Consider the following 17,500-nt stretch of genomic DNA (forward strand, 5'->3'; position numbering starts at 1 on the left):
CTTTAACTTCACTCTCTCTCTAGCCTTCACATTAAGTTGATCTTTCTCTACACCCTAGCTATGACTGTAACACTACATTCTGCACTCTCTCCTTTCCTTCTCTATGAACGGTATGCTTTGTCTGTATAGCGCGCAAGAAACAATACTTTTCACTGTCTCCCAGTACATGTGACATTAATAAATCAAATCAAAATCTCTCTCTGTCTCTCCCTCTCTCTCACACACTCTCTCTCACACACTCTCTCTCACACACACTATCTCTCACACACTCTCTCACACACACTCTCTCTCACACACTCTCTCTCACACACTCTCTCACACACACTCTCTCTCTCACACTCTCTCTCTCACACACTCTCTCTTACACACTCTCTCTCACTCTCTCCCTCTCTCTCTGCCCTAGGAGCGGGTTTACAAACAGGAGCTGGTGGGAAAGGCCTGGGGCCTGCAGGTAAGATTCTCTCCCTTCCTGACTCCTCTCTCTCCGTTTGCTGTGACCCCTCTGGGCCTTCCCAGGGAGGGCGGGGAAGGGAAAGGGGATCTTTTACCCTGAAACCATCGTGTGAGGAGCAGCTGGAAGAAGGCCATTCAGCCCCTCAAACACATTCTTGCATCTTAGCTGGTCTGGCCCTTCACCTACAGGCCTAGGCCCCTGGAACTAGGCTTCAATCCCAGAACTAGTCTTTGACACCAAAGCGAGCCTTCATCCTTGTAACAAGGCCTCAATCCCAGAACGAGGCCTTGACACTAAAACTAGGCTTCGATCCCAGATCTGGGCCTTGACATTAAAACTAGGCTTTGTCCCTGCAACTAGGCCTCAATTCCAGAACTAAGCCTTGAGACGGAAATGAGGCTTCGTCCCTACAACTCGGCCTCAATCTGAGAACTAGACCTTGACACTGAAACTAGGCTTCATCCCTGCAACTAGGCCTCAATCCTAGAACTAGGCCTTGAAACTAAAACTAGGCTTCATTCTTGCAACTAGGCCTCAATCCCAGAACTAGACCCGGGCCCTGGATAGAGGCTTTGACCCCAGATATAGGCCTCAATCCTGGAACTACCCCTTGGCACTTGACATAGTTTCGAGCCTTCGGACTAGGCCCAAGGCCCCTGAACCCATTCCCGATTGCCCGCATGGGAATACGGGGAGAGTGCGAGTTGGGGGAAGGGGGAATCGGGGGGATATGGGAGAGTGTAGGGGGAGGGAGGGGGAATCGAGGGGATACGGGGAGAGTGCAGGGGGAAGGGAGGAGGAATCGAGAGGATATGGGGAGAGTGCGGGGGGAGGGAGGGGGAATCGAGGGGATACGGGGAGAGTGCGGGGGGAGGGAGGGGGAATCGAGGGGATACGGGGAGAGTGCGGGGGGAGGGAGGGGGAATCGAGGGGATACGGGGAGAGTGCGGGGGGACAGGGAGGGGGAATCGAGGGGATACGGGGAGAGAGCGGGGGGAGGGAGGGGGAATCGAGGGGAGAGTGCGGGGGGAGGGAGGGGGAAATCGAGGGGATACGGGGAGAGTGCGGGGGGAGGGAGGGGGAATCAAGGGGATATGGGGAGAGAGCGGGGGGAGGGAGCGGAAATCGAGGGGATACGGGGAGAGTGCGGGGGAGGGAGGGGGAATCGAGGGGATACGGGGAGAGTGCGGGGGGAGGGAGGGGGAATCGAGGGGAGAGTCCGGGGGAGGGAGGGGGAGTCGAGGGGATACGGGGAGAGTGCGGGGGGGGGGAATCGAGGGGATACGGGGAGAGTGCGGGGGAAGGGAGGGGGAATCGAGGGGATACGGGGAGAGTGCGGGGGGAGGGAGGGGGAATCGAGGGGATACGGGGAGAGTGCGGGGGGGAGGGAGGGGGAATAGAGGGGATACGGGGGGAGGGAGGGGGAATCGAGGGGATACGGGGAGAGTGCGGGGGGAGGGAGGGGGAATCGAGGGGATACGGGGAGAGTGCGGGGGGAGGGAGGGGGAATCGAGGGGATACGGGGAGAGTGCGGGGGGAGCGAGGGGGAATCGAGGGGATACGGGGAGAGTGCGGGGGGGAGGGAGGGGGAATCGAGGGGATACGGGAGAGTGCGGCGGGGGGGGGGAATCGAGTGGATACGGGGAGAGTGCCGGGGGGGGGAGTTGAGGGATCAGCAACCGTCTCCCCAATCGGAGCCTCACTTTGCCAACCAATCGGCCCTCTTCTTCCTGTTGCTCTAGGTTACGGAGTCGGCCCAGTTCCAGGCGCAGTGGCCTACCCAGGAGGGGGGACCTTCCCAGGAGTCCAAGCGGCTGTCGGATACGGCAACGGTGAGGATGCGGCGCTGCGGTTCGAGGGTGGGAGGGCGTGGGGTGCGGCGGGAGCGGAGGGGAGGGGCGGCCATGTTTGCATTGTCCGAACTCCATGTTGTGGTCTCGAAGGGACGTGTTGGGGGTGAAAAGAAACTGAGGGGGAGGGGGCTCCAAATAGGATTCAGGCCCCTCGCTCGGACTGGGGACTGGAGTCACGTGGAGGCCAGACCGGGTAAGGACGGCAGATTTCCTTCCCTAAAGGACTCTCATCCATTTTTGTACAGATGCCCCATAGAAAGCATCCTTTCTGGGTTGTATCACAGCTTGGTCTGGGGCTCCTGCTCTGCCCAAGACCGCAAGGAACTACAAAAGGGGTCGTGAATGTAGCCCAATCCCATCACCAGCCTCCCACCCATTGACTCTGTCGACACTTCCCGCTGCCTCGGGGGAAAAGCAGCCGGCATAATTAAGGATCCCCCCCCCACGCACCCCGGACATTCTCTCTTCCACCTTCTTCCGTCAGGAAAAAGATACAAAAGTCTGAGGTCACGAACCAACCGACTCAAGAACAGCTTCTTGGAATCATAGAATCCCCGACAGTAGAGAAGCAGGCCATTTGGCCCATCGAGTCTGCACCGACCACAATCCCACCCAGGCCCTATCCACATAACCCCATGCATTTAGCATAGCTAGTCCCCTTGACACTAAGGGCCAATTTGGCATGGCCAATCCCCCTAACCTACACATCTTTGGACACTAAGAGGCAATTTAGCATGGCCAATCCCCCGAACCTACACATCTTTGGACACTAAGGGACAATTTAGCACGGCCAATCCCCCTAACCTACACATCTTTGGACACTAAGAGGCAATTTAGCATGGCCAATCCACCTAACCTACACATCTTTGGACACTAAGGGACAATTTAGCATGGCCAATCCCCCTAACCTACACATCTTTGGACACTAAGGGGCAATTTAGCATGGCTAATCCACCTAACCTACACATCTTTGGACACTAAGGGACAATTTAGCATGGCCAATCCACCTAACCTACACATCTTTGGACACTAAGGGGCAATTTAGCATGGCCAATCCACCTAACCTACACATCTTTGGACACTAAGGGACAATTTAGCATGGCCAATCCACCTAACCTACACATCTTTGGACACTAAGGGACAATTTAGCATGGCCAATCCCCCTAACCTACACATCTTTGGACACTAAGGGGCAATTTAGCATGGCTAATCCACCTAACCTACACATCTTTGGACACTAAGGGACAATTTAGCACGGCCAATCCACCTAACCTACACATCTTTGGACACTAAGGGGCAATTTAGCATGGCCAATCCACCTAACCTACACATCTTTGGACACTAAGGGACAATTTAGCATGGCCAATCCACCTAACCTACACATCTTTGGACACTAAGGGACAATTTAGCATGGCCAATCCCCCTAACCTACACATCTTTGGACACTAAGGGGCAATTTAGCATGGCCAATCCACCTAACCTGCACATCTTTGGACACTAAGGGACAATTTAGCACGGCCAATCCACCTAACCTACACATCTTTGGACACTAAGGGACAATTTAGCACGGCCAATCCACCTAACCTACACATCTTTGGACACTAAGGGACAATTTAGCACGGCCAATCCACCTAACCTACACATCTTTGGACACTAAGGGACAATTTAGCACGGCCAATCCACCTAACCTACACATCTTTGGACACTAAGGGGCAATTTAGCATGGCCAATCCCCCTAACCTACACATCTTTGGACACTAAGGGGCAATTTAGCAGGCTAATCCACCTAACCTACACATCTTTCGGACTATGGGAGGAAACCCACGCAGACACGGGGAGAACGTGCAAACTCCACACAGACAGTGACCCGAGGCCGGGAATCGAACCCGGGTCCCTGGCGCTGTGAGGCAGCAGCGCTAACCCACTGTGCCACCTTGCCGCTTCTTCCCTGCTGCTGTCAGACTTTTGAATGGACCTACCTCATGTTAGGCTGACCTTTCTCTGCACCCGAGCTGTGACTGTAACGCTACATTCTGCACCCTCTCCTTTCCTTCTCCCCTCTGTACTCTATGAACAGTACAATACTTCAGATGTGGTCTTACCAACCTCCTGTAGAACTGAAGTATAACCTCCCTACTACTGTAGTCGCACAGCGGGTCAGCACTGCTGCCTCACAGCTCCAGGGACCCGGGTTCAATTCCCGGCTCGGGTCACTGTCTGTGCGGAGTCTGCACATTCTCCCCGTGTCTGCGTGGGTTTCCTCCGGGTGCTCCAGTTTCCTCACACAGTCCGAAAGACGTGCGGGTTAGGGTGCATTGGCCGTGCTAAATTCTCCCTTAGTGTACCCGAGCAGGCGCCGGAGTGTGGCAACTAGGGGATTTTCACAGTAACTTCATTGCAGTGTTAATGTAAGCCTTACTTGTGACGAGTAAATAAACATTAACTTTTAAACCCTCTCCGAGCTCCGGTTTCCTCCCACACTCCGAAGATGTGCGGGTTAGGTGGATTGGCCATGCTAAATTGTCCCTTAGTGTCCAAAGATGTGTAGGTTAGGTGGATTGGCCATGCTAAATTGTACCCTAGTGTCCAAAGATGTGCGGGTTGGGTGGATTGGCCATGCTAAATTGCCCCTTAGTGTCTAAGGATGTGTAGGTTAGGGGGATTGGCCGTGCTAAATTGCCCCTTAGTGTCCAAAGATGTGTAGGTTAGGTGGATTGGCCATGCTAAATTGTCCCTTAGTGTCCAAAGATGTGCGGGTTGGGTGGATTGGCCATGCTAAATTGCCCCTTAGTGTCCAAAGATGTGTAGGTTAGGGGGATTGGCCATGCTAAATTGCCCCTTAGTGTCCAAAGATGTGTAGGTTAGATGGATTGGCCATGCTAAATTGTCCCTTAGTGTCCAAAGATGTGTAGGTTAGGGGGATTGGCCATGCTAAATTGCCCCTTAGTGTCCAAAGATGTGTAGGTTAGGGTGGATTGGCCATGCTAAATTGTCCCTTAGTGTCCAAAGATGTGTACGTTAGGGGGATTGGCCATGCTAAATTGCCCCTTAGTGTCCAAAGATGTGTAGGTTAGGGGGATTGGCCATGCTAAATTGTCCCTTAGTGTCCAAAGATGTGTAGGTTAGGGGGATTGGCCATGCTAAATTGTCCCTTAGTGTCCAAAGATGTGTAGGTTAGGGTGGATTGGCCATGATAAATTGCCCCTTAGTGCCAGGGGGACTAGCTCGGGTAAATGCATGGGGTTATGTGGATAGGGCCTGGGTGGGATTATGGTCAGCGCAGACTCGATGTAAGCCAACTCGTGACACTCATAAGAAAGCAAATGAAGAGGTGATCCAAGGATCAACCGCCCCCAGAAGCACAGAACCCCTGCAGCATTTCCCCCGAGGTAATCTCCCTAACGACGGCTGTGGGTCCATCATCGACTTTCGTGATAAGCCACCCGGTACGCCACAGGAAGGCCGTTCTTCCCCTGGCTCCACGTGACTCCAGGCCCACATCGAGACAAGGGACAATTCAGCGAGATACTATTTGACGACGCCTTGACCCCCGGGGAGACGGGAAGACCCTCTGACACAGGATCCCATGGGTGGGGGGGTGAGGAGGGGGGAATGAGGTGCGGGAGGGGGTAGACCGGGAGTTAAACAACAGATGAGCAAAAGGGGCAATCTCTGTTCTCTCTTCCAGGCTATCCGAGCGTATTGGCTGACGGGGCACCTTACGGACTCAAACCAGGGAAAGACATGGGTAAGGATTCGCGGAGATATCGGAAAGTGGGTGTCGGACTAACAACCAAACCCAGCCCCACACATGCAATCCCCTCCCACACCTCCCTGGATCCGGATACATTCTAAAAACCCTTTCCAATTCTCAATCTAGGACAGGATCTTTATGGGGCCCAGCAGGGTTTACGCAACGGCCAAGCATTGGATGCCACTGCAGCTAAATATGGTAGGCACTCATAGTCGCACAGCAAGATCCCACATTTGCTCTGTGTCTAACCCCGTGCTGTACCTGTCCTGGGAGTGTTTGATGGGGGACAGTGTAGAGGGAGCTTTACTCTGTATCTAACCCCGTGCTGTACCTGTCCTGGGAGTGTTTGATGGGGGACAGTGTAGAGGGAGCTTTACTCTGGATCTAACCCCGTGCTGTACCTGTCCTGGGAGTGTTTGATGGGGACAGTGTAGAGGGAGCTTTACTCTGTATCGAACCCCGTGCTGTATCTGTCCTGGGAGTGTTTGATGGGGGACAGTGTAGAGGGAGCTTTACTCTGTATCTAACCCCGTGCTGTACCTGTCCTGGGAGTGTTTGATGGGGGCCAGTGTAGAGGGAGCTTTACTCTGTATCTAACCCCGTGCTGTACCTGTCCTGGGAGTGTTTGATGGGGGGCAGTGTAGAGGGAGCTTTACTCTGTATCTAACCCCGTGCTGTACCTGTCCTGGGAGTGTTTGATGGGGGACAGTGTAGAGGGAGCTTTACTCTGGATCTAACCCCGTGCTGTACCTGTCCTGGGAGTGTTTGATGGGGACAGTGTAGAGGGAGCTTTACTCTGTATCTAACCCCGTGCTGTACCTGTCCTGGGAGTGTTTGATGGGGACAGTGTAGAGGGAGCTTTACTCTGTATCTAACCCCGTGCTGTACCTGTCCTGGGAGTGTTTGATGCGGGACAGTGTAGAGGGAGCTTTACTCTATATCTAACCCCCGTGCTGTACCTGTCCTGGGAGTGTTTGATGGGGACAGTGTAGAGGGAGCTTTACTCTGTATCTAACCCCGTGCTGTACCTGTCCTGGGAGTGTTTGATGGGGACAGTGTAGAGGGAGCTTTACTCTGTATCTAACCCCGTGCTGTACCTGTCCTGGGAGTGTTTGATGGGGGACAGTGTAGAGGGAGCTTTACTCTGTATCTAACCCCGTGCTGTACCTGTCCTGGGAGTGTTTGATGGGGACAGTGTAGAGGGAGCTTTACTCTGTATCTAACCCCGTGCTGTACCTGTCCTGGGAGTGTTTGATGGGGGACAGTGTAGAGGGAGCTTTACTCTGTATCTAACCCCGTGCTGTACCTGTCCTGGGAGTGTTTGATGGGGACAGTGTAGAGGGAGCTTTACTCTGTATCTAACCCCGTGCTGTACCTGTCCTGGGAGTGTTTGATGGGGGACAGTGTAGAGGGAGCTTTACTCTGTATCTAACCCCCGTGCTGTACCTGTCCTGGGAGTGTTTGATGGGGGACAGTGTAGAGGGAGCTTTACTCTGTATCTAACCCCGTGCTGTACCTGTCCTGGGAGTGTTTGATGGGGACAGTGTAGAGGGAGCTTTACTCTGTATCTAACCCCGTGCTGTACCTGTCCTGGGAGTGTTTGATGGGGGACAGTGTAGAGGGAGCTTTACTCTGTATCTAACCCCGTGCTGTCCCTGTCCTGGGAGTGTTTGATGGGGGACAGTGTAGAGGGAGCTTTACTCTGTATCTAACCCCGTGCTGTACCTGTCCTGGGAGTGTTTGATGGGGGACAGTGTAGAGGGAGCTTTACTCTGTATCTAACCCTGTTGTGATGACTTTTCCACGTGACTCTTTCTCCCACTCTAGGTGGTAGCCCCGAGCTCCCGTACGCCTCACAAGCCGTGGGGTCTCCAGCGCCTGTTGACAAGGCCGGGGCTTTAGGTACACCCGCCATGCTCGGAGATAGCACTGGTGAACTGTAGTGTGCGTCGTGGACATCATCAGCCTTTTTGCTCTCCCCGAACATTGTTCCTTTCTCCCTCTGTCCCTAACTAACCCCGCCTCACACTGCATTTATTACCTCCCTCCCTCCCCCCCCCCCCCCCCCCCCCCCCGATTCCCACCCCCTCCCCAGGGTCCCTATATCATCCTCCTTTTCTCGCACTCCCCTGGTCGAATAGTCCACCGACGTTCCATTCCCCCTCAGGCAAGGGAGCGCGCACCCGCTCCCCCCCCGACGTCTGCTGGTAACGGGGTTCATGCGGAAGGAGGCCATTCTGCCCATCTGATGTCCCTCCTAGCCCTCTCTGGATCAGTACACTCCGTCCTCATTCTCCCTGGGGTTACGAAGGGGGGAGTTGGTGGTCTCTCCCAGAACTAATACTCCAGAACTCTGAAGACCATACGACGTCGGAACAGAATGAGGCCACTTGGCCCATCGAGTCTGCTCCGCTATCGTATCTGCCCCCATCACCTCCTCGGGGCAGCCAGACATTCCCCACCCTCTGTGTAAAAACCTTGCCTCACTCTAAACTTTTCGCCCCGCGCCTTAAACCTCTGTCCCCTCGTACTTGACCTTTCTCCCCTAGGAAAGGAGCATCTGACTATCCACTCTGTCCGTGTCCCTCAGAATCTTGTAAACCACTATCAGTTCACCCCCTCAACCTCCGTTGTTCCAGTGAGTTTATCCAACCTCTCCTCGTCGCCAATACCCTCCAGACCAGGTTATCATCCTGGTAAATCTTTTCTCCATCTCTTACACATCCTTCTGGTCGTGAGGTGACCAGAAATGTCCACAATACTCCAAAATAAGGCCTAACTAAGGTTCTGTACAGCTGCAGCAAGACACGCCAATTTTTACACTCAATGTCCCGGCCAATGAAGACAAGCACGCCATAAGACATAGGAGCAGAGTGAGGCCACTCGGCCCATCGAGTCTGCTCCCCCATTCAATCATGGCTGATATTTTTCTCATCCCCATTCTCCTGCCTTTTCCCCATAACCCCCGATCCCCTTATTAATCAAGAACCTATCTATCTCTGTCTTAAAGACACTCAATGACCTGGCCTCCACAGCCTTCTGCGGCAAAGAGTTCCACAGATTCACCACTCTCTGGCTGAAGAAATTCCTCCTCATCTCTGTTTTAAAGGATCGTCCCTTTAGCCTGAGGTTGTGTTCCCTCTGGTTCTAGTTTTTCCTACTGGTGGAAACATCCTCTCCATGCCCACTCTATCCAGGCCTCGCAGTATCCTGTAAGTTTCAATAAGATCCCTCCCCCCATCCTTCTAAACTCCAACGAGTACAGACCCAGAGTCCTCAACCCGTTCCTCATACGACAAGCTCTTCATTCCAGGGATCATTCTTGTGAACCTCCTCTGGACCCTTTCCAAGGCCCAGCACATCCTTCCTTAGATACGGGGCCCAGAACTGCTCCCAATGGGGTCTGACCAGAACCTTATACAGCCTCAGAAGTCCATTCCTGCTCTTGTATTCTAGCCCTCTCGACATGAAGGCTAACATTGCGTTTGCTTTCCTAACTGCCGACTGAACCTGCACGTTAACCTCAAGAGAATCTTGAACAATGACTCCCAAGTCGTCCCTTTAGCCTGAGGTTGTGCCCTCTGGTTCTAGTTTTTCCTACTAGTGAAAACAGCCTCTCCAAGTCCACTCCATTCCACGTGCCTTCTTAACTACCTTCTCCACCTGTGTTGCCACTTTCAGTGACCTGTGTACCTGTACACCCAGATCCCTCTGCCTGTCAATACTCCTGAGGGTTCTACCAGTTGTTGTATAATTCCTACATGCATTGGGACCTCCCAGAATGCATTACCTTCCCGTTCACTTCTGCTCACTAGTAGCAGCAGTACCCCCGTTCCTTCCGAACCGGAGGGAGCTGGGAAACATTCCAGATCCAAAATTCCCCCTCACCCCAAACTCCACCTCCACTGAGCTGAGGAATTTTCGAAACTTATTGGATATGTCTCATTTCCCGTAGGTGGGAGATTTCCCTACAATGGCCAACCGCTAGTTCCAGCAGGTCTAGGTGAGTTCGAACACAATCTTCCACATCCCAATGTTTCGAACGATGTTCGGTCCCCCAGAGGGGGAAAGGACAGTGGATCGAATGCACTGTGACACCCGGTCCCAGAGGGGGGAAAGGACAGTGGATCGAATGCACTGTGACACCCGGTCCCAGAGGGGGAAAGGACAGTACATCTAAGGCACTGTGACACCCGGTCCCAGAGGGGGGAAAGGACAGTGTATCTAACGCACTGTGACACCCGGTCCCAGAGGGGGAAAGGACAGTGTATCTAACGCACTGTGACACCCGGTCCCAGAGGGGGAAAGGACAGTGTATCTAACGCACTGTGACACCCGGTCCCAGAGGGGGAAAGGACAGTGTATCTAATGCACTGTGACACCCGGTCCCAGAGGGGGGAAAGGACAGTGTATCTAACGCACTGTGACACCCGGTCCCAGAGGGGGAAAGGACAGTGTATCTAATGCACTGTGACACCCGGTCCCAGAGGGGGGAAAGGACAGTGTATCTAACGCACTGTGACACCCGGTCCCAGAGGGGGAAAGGACAGTGTATCTAACGCACTGTGACACCCGGTCCCAGAGGGGGAAAGGACAGTGTATCTAACGCACTGTGACACCCGGTCCCAGAGGGGGAAGGACAGTGTATCTAACACACTGTGACACCCGGTCCCAGAGGGGGAAAGGACAGTGTATCTAACACACTGTGACACCCGGTCCCAGAGGGGGAAAGGACAGTGTATCTAACACACTGTGACACCCGGTCCCAGAGGGGGAAAGGACAGTGTATCTAACGCACTGTGACACCCGGTCCCAGAGGGGGAAAGGACAGTGTATCTAACACACTGTGACACCCGGTCCCAGAGGGGGAAAGGACAGTGTATCTAACGCACTGTGACACCCGGTCCCAGAGGGGGAAAGGACAGTGTATCTAACGCACTGTGACACCTGGTCCCAGAGGGGGAAAGGACAGTGTATCTAACGCACTGTGACACCCGGTCCCAGAGGGGGAAAGGACAGTGTATCTAACACACTGTGACACCCGGTCCCAGAGGGGGAAAGGACAGTGTATCTAACGCACTGTGACACCCGGTCCCAGAGGGGGAAAGGACAGTGTATCTAACGCACTGTGACACCCGGTCCCAGAGGGGGAAAGGACAGTGTATCTAACGCACTGTGACACCCGGTCCCAGAGGGGGTAAAGGGACAGTGTATCTAACGCACTGTGACACCCGGTCCCAGAGGGGGAAAGGACAGTGTATCTAACGCACTGTGACACCCGGTCCCAGAGGGGGAAAGGACAGTGTATCTAACACACTGTGACACCCGGTCCCAGAGGGGGAAAGGACAGTGTATCTAACGCACTGTGACACCCGGTCCCAGAGGGGGGAAAGGACAGTGTATCTAACGCACTGTGACACCCGGTCCCAGAGGGGGAAAGGACAGTGTATCTAACGCACTGTGACACCCGGTCCCAGAGGGGGGAAAGGACAGTGTATCTAACGCACTGTGACACCCGGTCCCAGAGGGGGAAAGGACAGTGTATCTAACGCACTGTGACACCCGGTCCCAGAGGGGGAAAGGACAGTGTATCTAACGCACTGTGACACCCGGTCCCAGAGGGGGAAAGGACAGTGTATCTAACGCACTGTGACACCCGGTCCCAGAGGGGGAAAGGACAGTGTATCTAACACACTGTGACACCCGGTCCCAGAGGGGGAAAGGACAGTGTATCTAACGCACTGTGACACCCGGTCCCAGAGGGGGGAAAGGACAGTGTATCTAACGCACTGTGACACCCGGTCCCAGAGGGGGAAAGGACAGTGTATCTAACGCACTGTGACACCCGGTCCCAGAGGGGGGAAAGGACAGTGTATCTAACGCACTGTGACACCCGGTCCCAGAGGGGGAAAGGACAGTGTATCTAACGCACTGTGACACCCGGTCCCAGAGGGGGAAAGGACAGTGTATCTAACGCACTGTGACACCCGGTCCCACTCTGTGTGTGATGGTCTCTCTCTATCTCTCTCGCTATGTGACCTTTGTTCTTTAACCTTCTCCCTCCTCAGGGACAGGTCCCCTGACCTATGAGATGCCTCAGCAAGCGGGCAGGATGGTTCCTGACCTCTCTGCGGTTACATACGGTAAGTTCTGTGTGTCCACACCCACGGGGGAACATCCTTACGCACTGTACAGCAAGAGGAGAGGGTTTCTCACTCAGCGAGCGGGTAGGATCTGGAATGATTGCCTCTGAGTGCGCGGTGGATGTACGAGGCTCCCACAGAGGGATTTGGATTGTTGTTTGAGAGGGAGAAATGGGTCGGGTGAAGGGGGGGAGGCTGGACGGGGGCAGGAGGTGAGGTGGGTACTCACTGAGTCTCTGTTAAACATGTTCCTCTCTGTCTCTCTCTCCCTCCTCCAGGCAATGGTGGCCTCCGCAATGGGTTCCTGGGCGCTGGGATACCCGCTGGTAAGGATGTCAATTCTGGAGGGGTCATTCGACAATTAGACATTGCAACCTTCTCCCCACCTGGCCTATTGACCCCTGATCGAGCTGTGTGACCCTTGAACCCTGTCCCATAAGACATAGGAGCAGAATGAGGCCACTCGGCCCATCGAGTCTGCTCCCCCATTCAATCATGGCTGATATTTTTCCCATCCCCATTCTCCTGCCTTTTCCCCATAACCCCTGATCCCCGATTAATCAAGAACCTATCTATCTCTGTCTTAAAGACACTCAATGACCCAGCCTCCACAGCCTTCTGCGGCAAAGAGTTCCACACATTCACCACTCTCCGGCTGAAGAAATTCCTCCTCATCTCTGTTTTAAAGAATCGTCCCTTCAGCCTGAGGTTGTGCCCTCTGGTTCTAGTTTTTCCCACTAGTGGAAACATCCTCTCCACGTCCACTCTATCCAGGCCTCGCAGTATCCTGTAAGTTTCAATAAGATCGTCCCTCATCCTTCTAAACTCCAACGAGTACAGACCCAGAGTCCTCAACCGTTCCTCATACGACAAGCTCTTCATTCCAGGGATCATTCTTGTGAACCTCCTCTGGACCCTTTCCAAGGCCGGCACATCCTTCCTTAGATACGGGGCCCAAAACTGCTCCCAATGGGGTCTGACCAGAACCTTATACAGCCTCAGAAGTCCATCCCTGCTCTTGTATTCTAGCCAGACTGCAGGGGCAAGTAACATTCGTGCCACATACACAAGGGCGAGGCAATGCCCGTCGCCAACATTTGATTTGATTTATTAATGTCACATGTATTGGGATACAGTGAAAAGTATTGTTTCATGCGCGCTATACAGACAAAGCATACCGTTCATAGATAAGGAAAGGAGAGGGTGCAGAATGTAGCGTTACAGTCACAGCTCGGGGTGCAGAGAAAGATCAACTTAATGCGAGGTCGGTCCATTCAAAAGCAGCAGGGAAGAAGCTGTTCTTGAGTCGGTCGGTACGTGACCTCAGACTTTTGTACCTTTTTCCCAACGGAAGAAGGTGGAAGAGAGAATGTCCGGGGTGTGTGGGGGGGGTCCTTAATTATGCCGGCTGCTTTTCCCCGAGGCAGCGGGAAGTGTAGACAGAGTCAATGGATGGGAGGCTGGTTTGCGTGATGGATTGGGGAGAGTTACAGAACAAAGAGATCTTGGGGTACAGGTTCATAGCTCCTTGAAAGTGGAGTCACAGGTGGACAGAGTGGTGAAGAAGGCATTCGGCATGCTTGGTTTCATCGGCCAGAACATTGAATACAGGAGTTGGGACATCTTGTTGAAGTTGTACAAGACATTGGTAAGGCCACACTTGGAATACTGTGTACAGTTCTGGTCACCCCTATTATAGAAAGGATGTTGTTAAACTGGAAAGAGTGCAGAAAAGATTTACTAGGATGCTACCGGGACTTGATGGTTTGAGTTATATGGAGAGGCTGGATAGACTGGGACTTTTTTCTCTGGAGCGTAGGAGGCTGAGGGGTGATCTTATAGAGGTCTATAAAATAATGAGGGGCATAGATCAGGTAGATAGTCAATATCTTTTCCCAAAGGTAGGGGAGTCTAAAACTAGAGGACATAGGTTTAAGGTGAGAGGGGAGAGATACAAAAGGGTCCAGAGGGGCAATTTTTTCACACGGAGGGTGGTGAGTGTCTGGAACGAGCTGCCAGAGGTAGTAGTAGAGGCGGGTACAATTTTGTCTTTTAAAAAGTATTTAGACAGTTCCATGGGTAAGATGGGTATAGAGGGATATGGGGCAAACGCGGGCATTTGGGATTAGCTTAGGGGTTTAAAAAAAAGGGTGGCATTGACAAGTTGGGCCGAAGGGCCTGTTTCCATGCTGTAAACCTCTGTGACTCTGAGTCGGTTGGTCCGTGACCTCAGACTTTTGTATCTTTTTCCCCGACGGAAGAAGGTGGAAGAGAGAATGTCCGGGGTGCGTCGGGGGATCCTTAATTATGCCGGCTGCTTTTCCCCCCGAGGCAGCGGGAAGTGTAGACAGAGTCAATGGGTGGGAGGCTGGTGATGGGATTGGGCTACATTCACGACCCCTTTTGTAGTTCCTTGCGGTCTTGGGCAGAGCAGGAGCCCCAGACCAAGCTGTGATACAACCCAGAAAGAATGCTTTCTATGGGGCATCTGTAAAAGTTGGTGAGAGTCGGAGCTGACATGCCCAATTTCCTTAGTCTCCTGAGGAAGTAGAGGCGTTGGTGGGTGTACCGACACCACACACACACTGGGACCGCTGTGGGTTCAAGACGGCGGCACACCCTGCCCCTTCCCGAGGGAGGGGGGATTAATTCTGGGCCAGTCAATGAGGGCCACAGGGTGAATATGACCATTCGACTGTGTGCATTGCCCAAGAGAGGCTGTGTAAGAGTGGGAGGGAGGGGAGACGGGGTGGAAGTGGGAGCTGTGTTCGACCCGGGGGTGGGTTCGGGGGGGTGGGGGGGGGTCCCAGGCTGTCCCCACCTCTCTGACAGAACCCTTCCTTCTATTTCCAGGGGGCTACGGACAGTACGGAATGGGCCCAGCACCCGTTCAACTAGGTGAGTGACACAGAGGGAGAGACGGAGGAACGGGCACGGTAGCACAGTGGGGTTAGCGCTGCTGCCTCACAGCGCCAGGGACCCGGGTTCGATTCCCGGCTCGGGTCACTGTCTGTGCGGAGTCTGCACGTTCTCCCCGTGTCTGCGTGGGTTTCCTCCGGGTGCTCCGGTTTCCTCCCACAGTCTGAAAGACGTGCTGGTTAGGGTGGATTGGCCATGCTAAATTCTCACTCAGTGTACCCGAACAGGCGCCAGAGTGTGGCGACTAGGGGATTTACACAGTAACTTCATTGCAGTGTTAATGTAAGCCTACTTGTCACAGTGTTTGCGAGAGAGAGTGTGTGTGAGAGAGAGTGTGTGTGAGAGAGAGTGTGTGTGAGAGAGAGTGTGTGTGAGAGAGAGTGTGTGTGAGAGAGAGTGTGTGTGAGAGAGAGTGTGTGTGAGAGAGAGTGTGTGAGAGAGTGTGTGTGTGAGAGAGAGTGTGTGTGAGAGAGAGTGTGTGTGAGAGAGAGTGTGTGTGAGAGAGAGTGTGTGTGAGAGAGAGTGCGTGTGTGAGAGAGAGTGCGTGTGTGAGAGAGAGTGCGTGTGTGAGAGAGAGTGCGTGTGTGAGAGAGAGTGCGTGTGTGAGAGAGAGTGCGTGTGTGAGAGAGAGTGCGTGTGTGAGAGAGAGTGCGTGTGTGAGAGAGAGTGCGCGTGTGAGAGAGAGTGCGCGTGTGAGAGAGAGTGCGCGTGTGAGAGAGAGTGCGCGTGTGAAAGAGAGTGCGCGTGTGAGAGAGAGTGCGCGTGAGAGAGAGAGTGCGTGCGCGTGAGAGAGAGAGTGCGTGCGCGTGAGAGAGAGAGTGCGTGCGTGTGAGAGAGAGAGTGCGTGCGTGTGAGAGAGAGAGTGCGTGCGTGTGAGAGAGAGAGTGCGTGCGTGTGAGAGAGAGAGTGCGTGCGTGTGAGAGAGAGAGTGCGTGCGTGTGAGAGAGAGAGAGTGAGTGCGTGAGAGAGAGAGAGTGAGTGCGTGAGAGAGAGAGAGTGAGTGCGTGAGAGAGAGAGAGTGAGTGCGTGAGAGAGAGAGAGTGAGTGCGTGAGAGAGAGAGAGTGAGTGCGTGAGAGAGAGAGAGTGAGTGCGTGAGAGAGAGAGAGAGTGAGTGCGTGAGAGAGAGAGAGAGTGAGTGCGTGAGAGAGAGAGAGAGTGAGTGCGTGAGAGAGAGAGAGAGTGAGTGCGTGAGAGAGAGAGAGAGTGAGTGCGTGAGAGAGAGAGAGTGAGTGCGTGAGAGAGAGAGAGTGAGTGCGTGAGAGAGAGAGAGTGAGTGCGTGAGAGAGAGAGAGTGAGTGCGTGAGAGAGAGAGAGTGAGTGCGTGAGAGAGAGAGAGTGAGTGCGTGAGAGAGAGAGAGTGAGTGCGTGAGAGAGAGAGAGTGAGTGCGTGAGAGAGAGAGAGTGAGTGCGTGAGAGAGAGAGAGTGAGTGCGTGAGAGAGAGAGAGTGGGTGCGTGAGAGAGAGAGAGTGAGTGCGTGAGAGAGAGAGAGTGAGTGCGTGAGAGAGAGAGAGTGAGTGCGTGAGAGAGAGAGAGAGAGTGAGTGCGTGAGAGAGAGAGTGAGTGCGTGAGAGAGAGAATGAGTGCGTGAGAGAGAGAGAGTGAGTGCGTGAGAGAGAGAGAGTGAGTGCGTGAGAGAGAGAGTGAGTGCATGAGAGAGAGAGAGTGAGTGCGTGAGAGAGAGAGAGAGTGAGTGCGTGAGAGAGAGAGAGAGTGAGTGCATGAGAGAGAGAGAGTGAGTGCGTGAGAGTGAGAGAGTGTGTGAGTGACTCTCTCAGTCTGTAACGAGGTCATTTTTCCTCCTAATCAGGTGCTAAGGAAGGAAAATATCCCATGAATGGTTACTACAGCAACGGTTATGGGGGTGAGTCTATTTAATCATCATCTCAGTTATTGCCCTGGAGAGTCGGTGCTGAGGGAGCGCCGCACTGTGGGTCAGTGCTGAGGGAGTGCCGCACTGTGGGAGGGTCAGTGCTGAGGGAGTGCCGCACTGTGGGAGGGTCGGTGCTGAGGGAGCGCCGCACTGTGGGAGGGTCAGTGCTGAGGGAGCGCCGCACTGTGGGAGGGTCAGTGCTGAGGGAGCGCCGCACTGTGGGAGGGTCAGTGCTGAGGGAGCGCCGCACTGTGGGAGGGTCAGTGCTGAGGGAGCGCCGCACTATGGGAGGGTCAGTGCTGAGGGAGCGCCGCACTGTGGGAGGGTCAGTGCTGAGGGAGCGCCGCACTGTGGGAGGGTCAGTGCTGAGGGAGCGCCGCACTGTGGGAGGGTCAGTGCTGAGGGAGCGCCGCACTATGGGAGGGTCAGTGCTGAGGGAGCGCCGCACTGTGGGAGGGTCAGTGCTGAGGGAGCGCCGCACTGTGGGAGGGTCAGTGCTGAGGGA

The 17,500-nt window shown here is 54.1% G+C and overlaps 1 protein-coding gene across 1 annotated transcript in view; it reads left to right on the forward strand.

Annotated features, from left to right (window-relative positions):
- The first annotated feature begins 394 nt into the window (after positions 1-394).
- Positions 395-17,500, forward strand: part of LOC144490114 (uncharacterized) — a 19,344-nt gene continuing 2,238 nt past the window's right edge. Inside the window, exons 1-9 of the mRNA XM_078207924.1 lie at positions 395-451; positions 2,197-2,286; positions 5,996-6,055; positions 6,188-6,259; positions 10,017-10,064; positions 12,130-12,204; positions 12,483-12,530; positions 15,058-15,102; positions 16,933-16,986. Of these exons, the coding sequence (XP_078064050.1) occupies positions 6,052-6,055; positions 6,188-6,259; positions 10,017-10,064; positions 12,130-12,204; positions 12,483-12,530; positions 15,058-15,102; positions 16,933-16,986 (346 nt within the window). The 5' untranslated portion in view covers positions 395-451; positions 2,197-2,286; positions 5,996-6,051. The remainder of the gene's footprint in view (positions 452-2,196; positions 2,287-5,995; positions 6,056-6,187; positions 6,260-10,016; positions 10,065-12,129; positions 12,205-12,482; positions 12,531-15,057; positions 15,103-16,932; positions 16,987-17,500) is intronic.

This window comes from Mustelus asterias, unplaced genomic scaffold, assembly GCF_964213995.1.
Source record: "Mustelus asterias unplaced genomic scaffold, sMusAst1.hap1.1 HAP1_SCAFFOLD_2886, whole genome shotgun sequence".
Taxonomy (NCBI): Eukaryota; Metazoa; Chordata; class Chondrichthyes; order Carcharhiniformes; family Triakidae; genus Mustelus; species Mustelus asterias.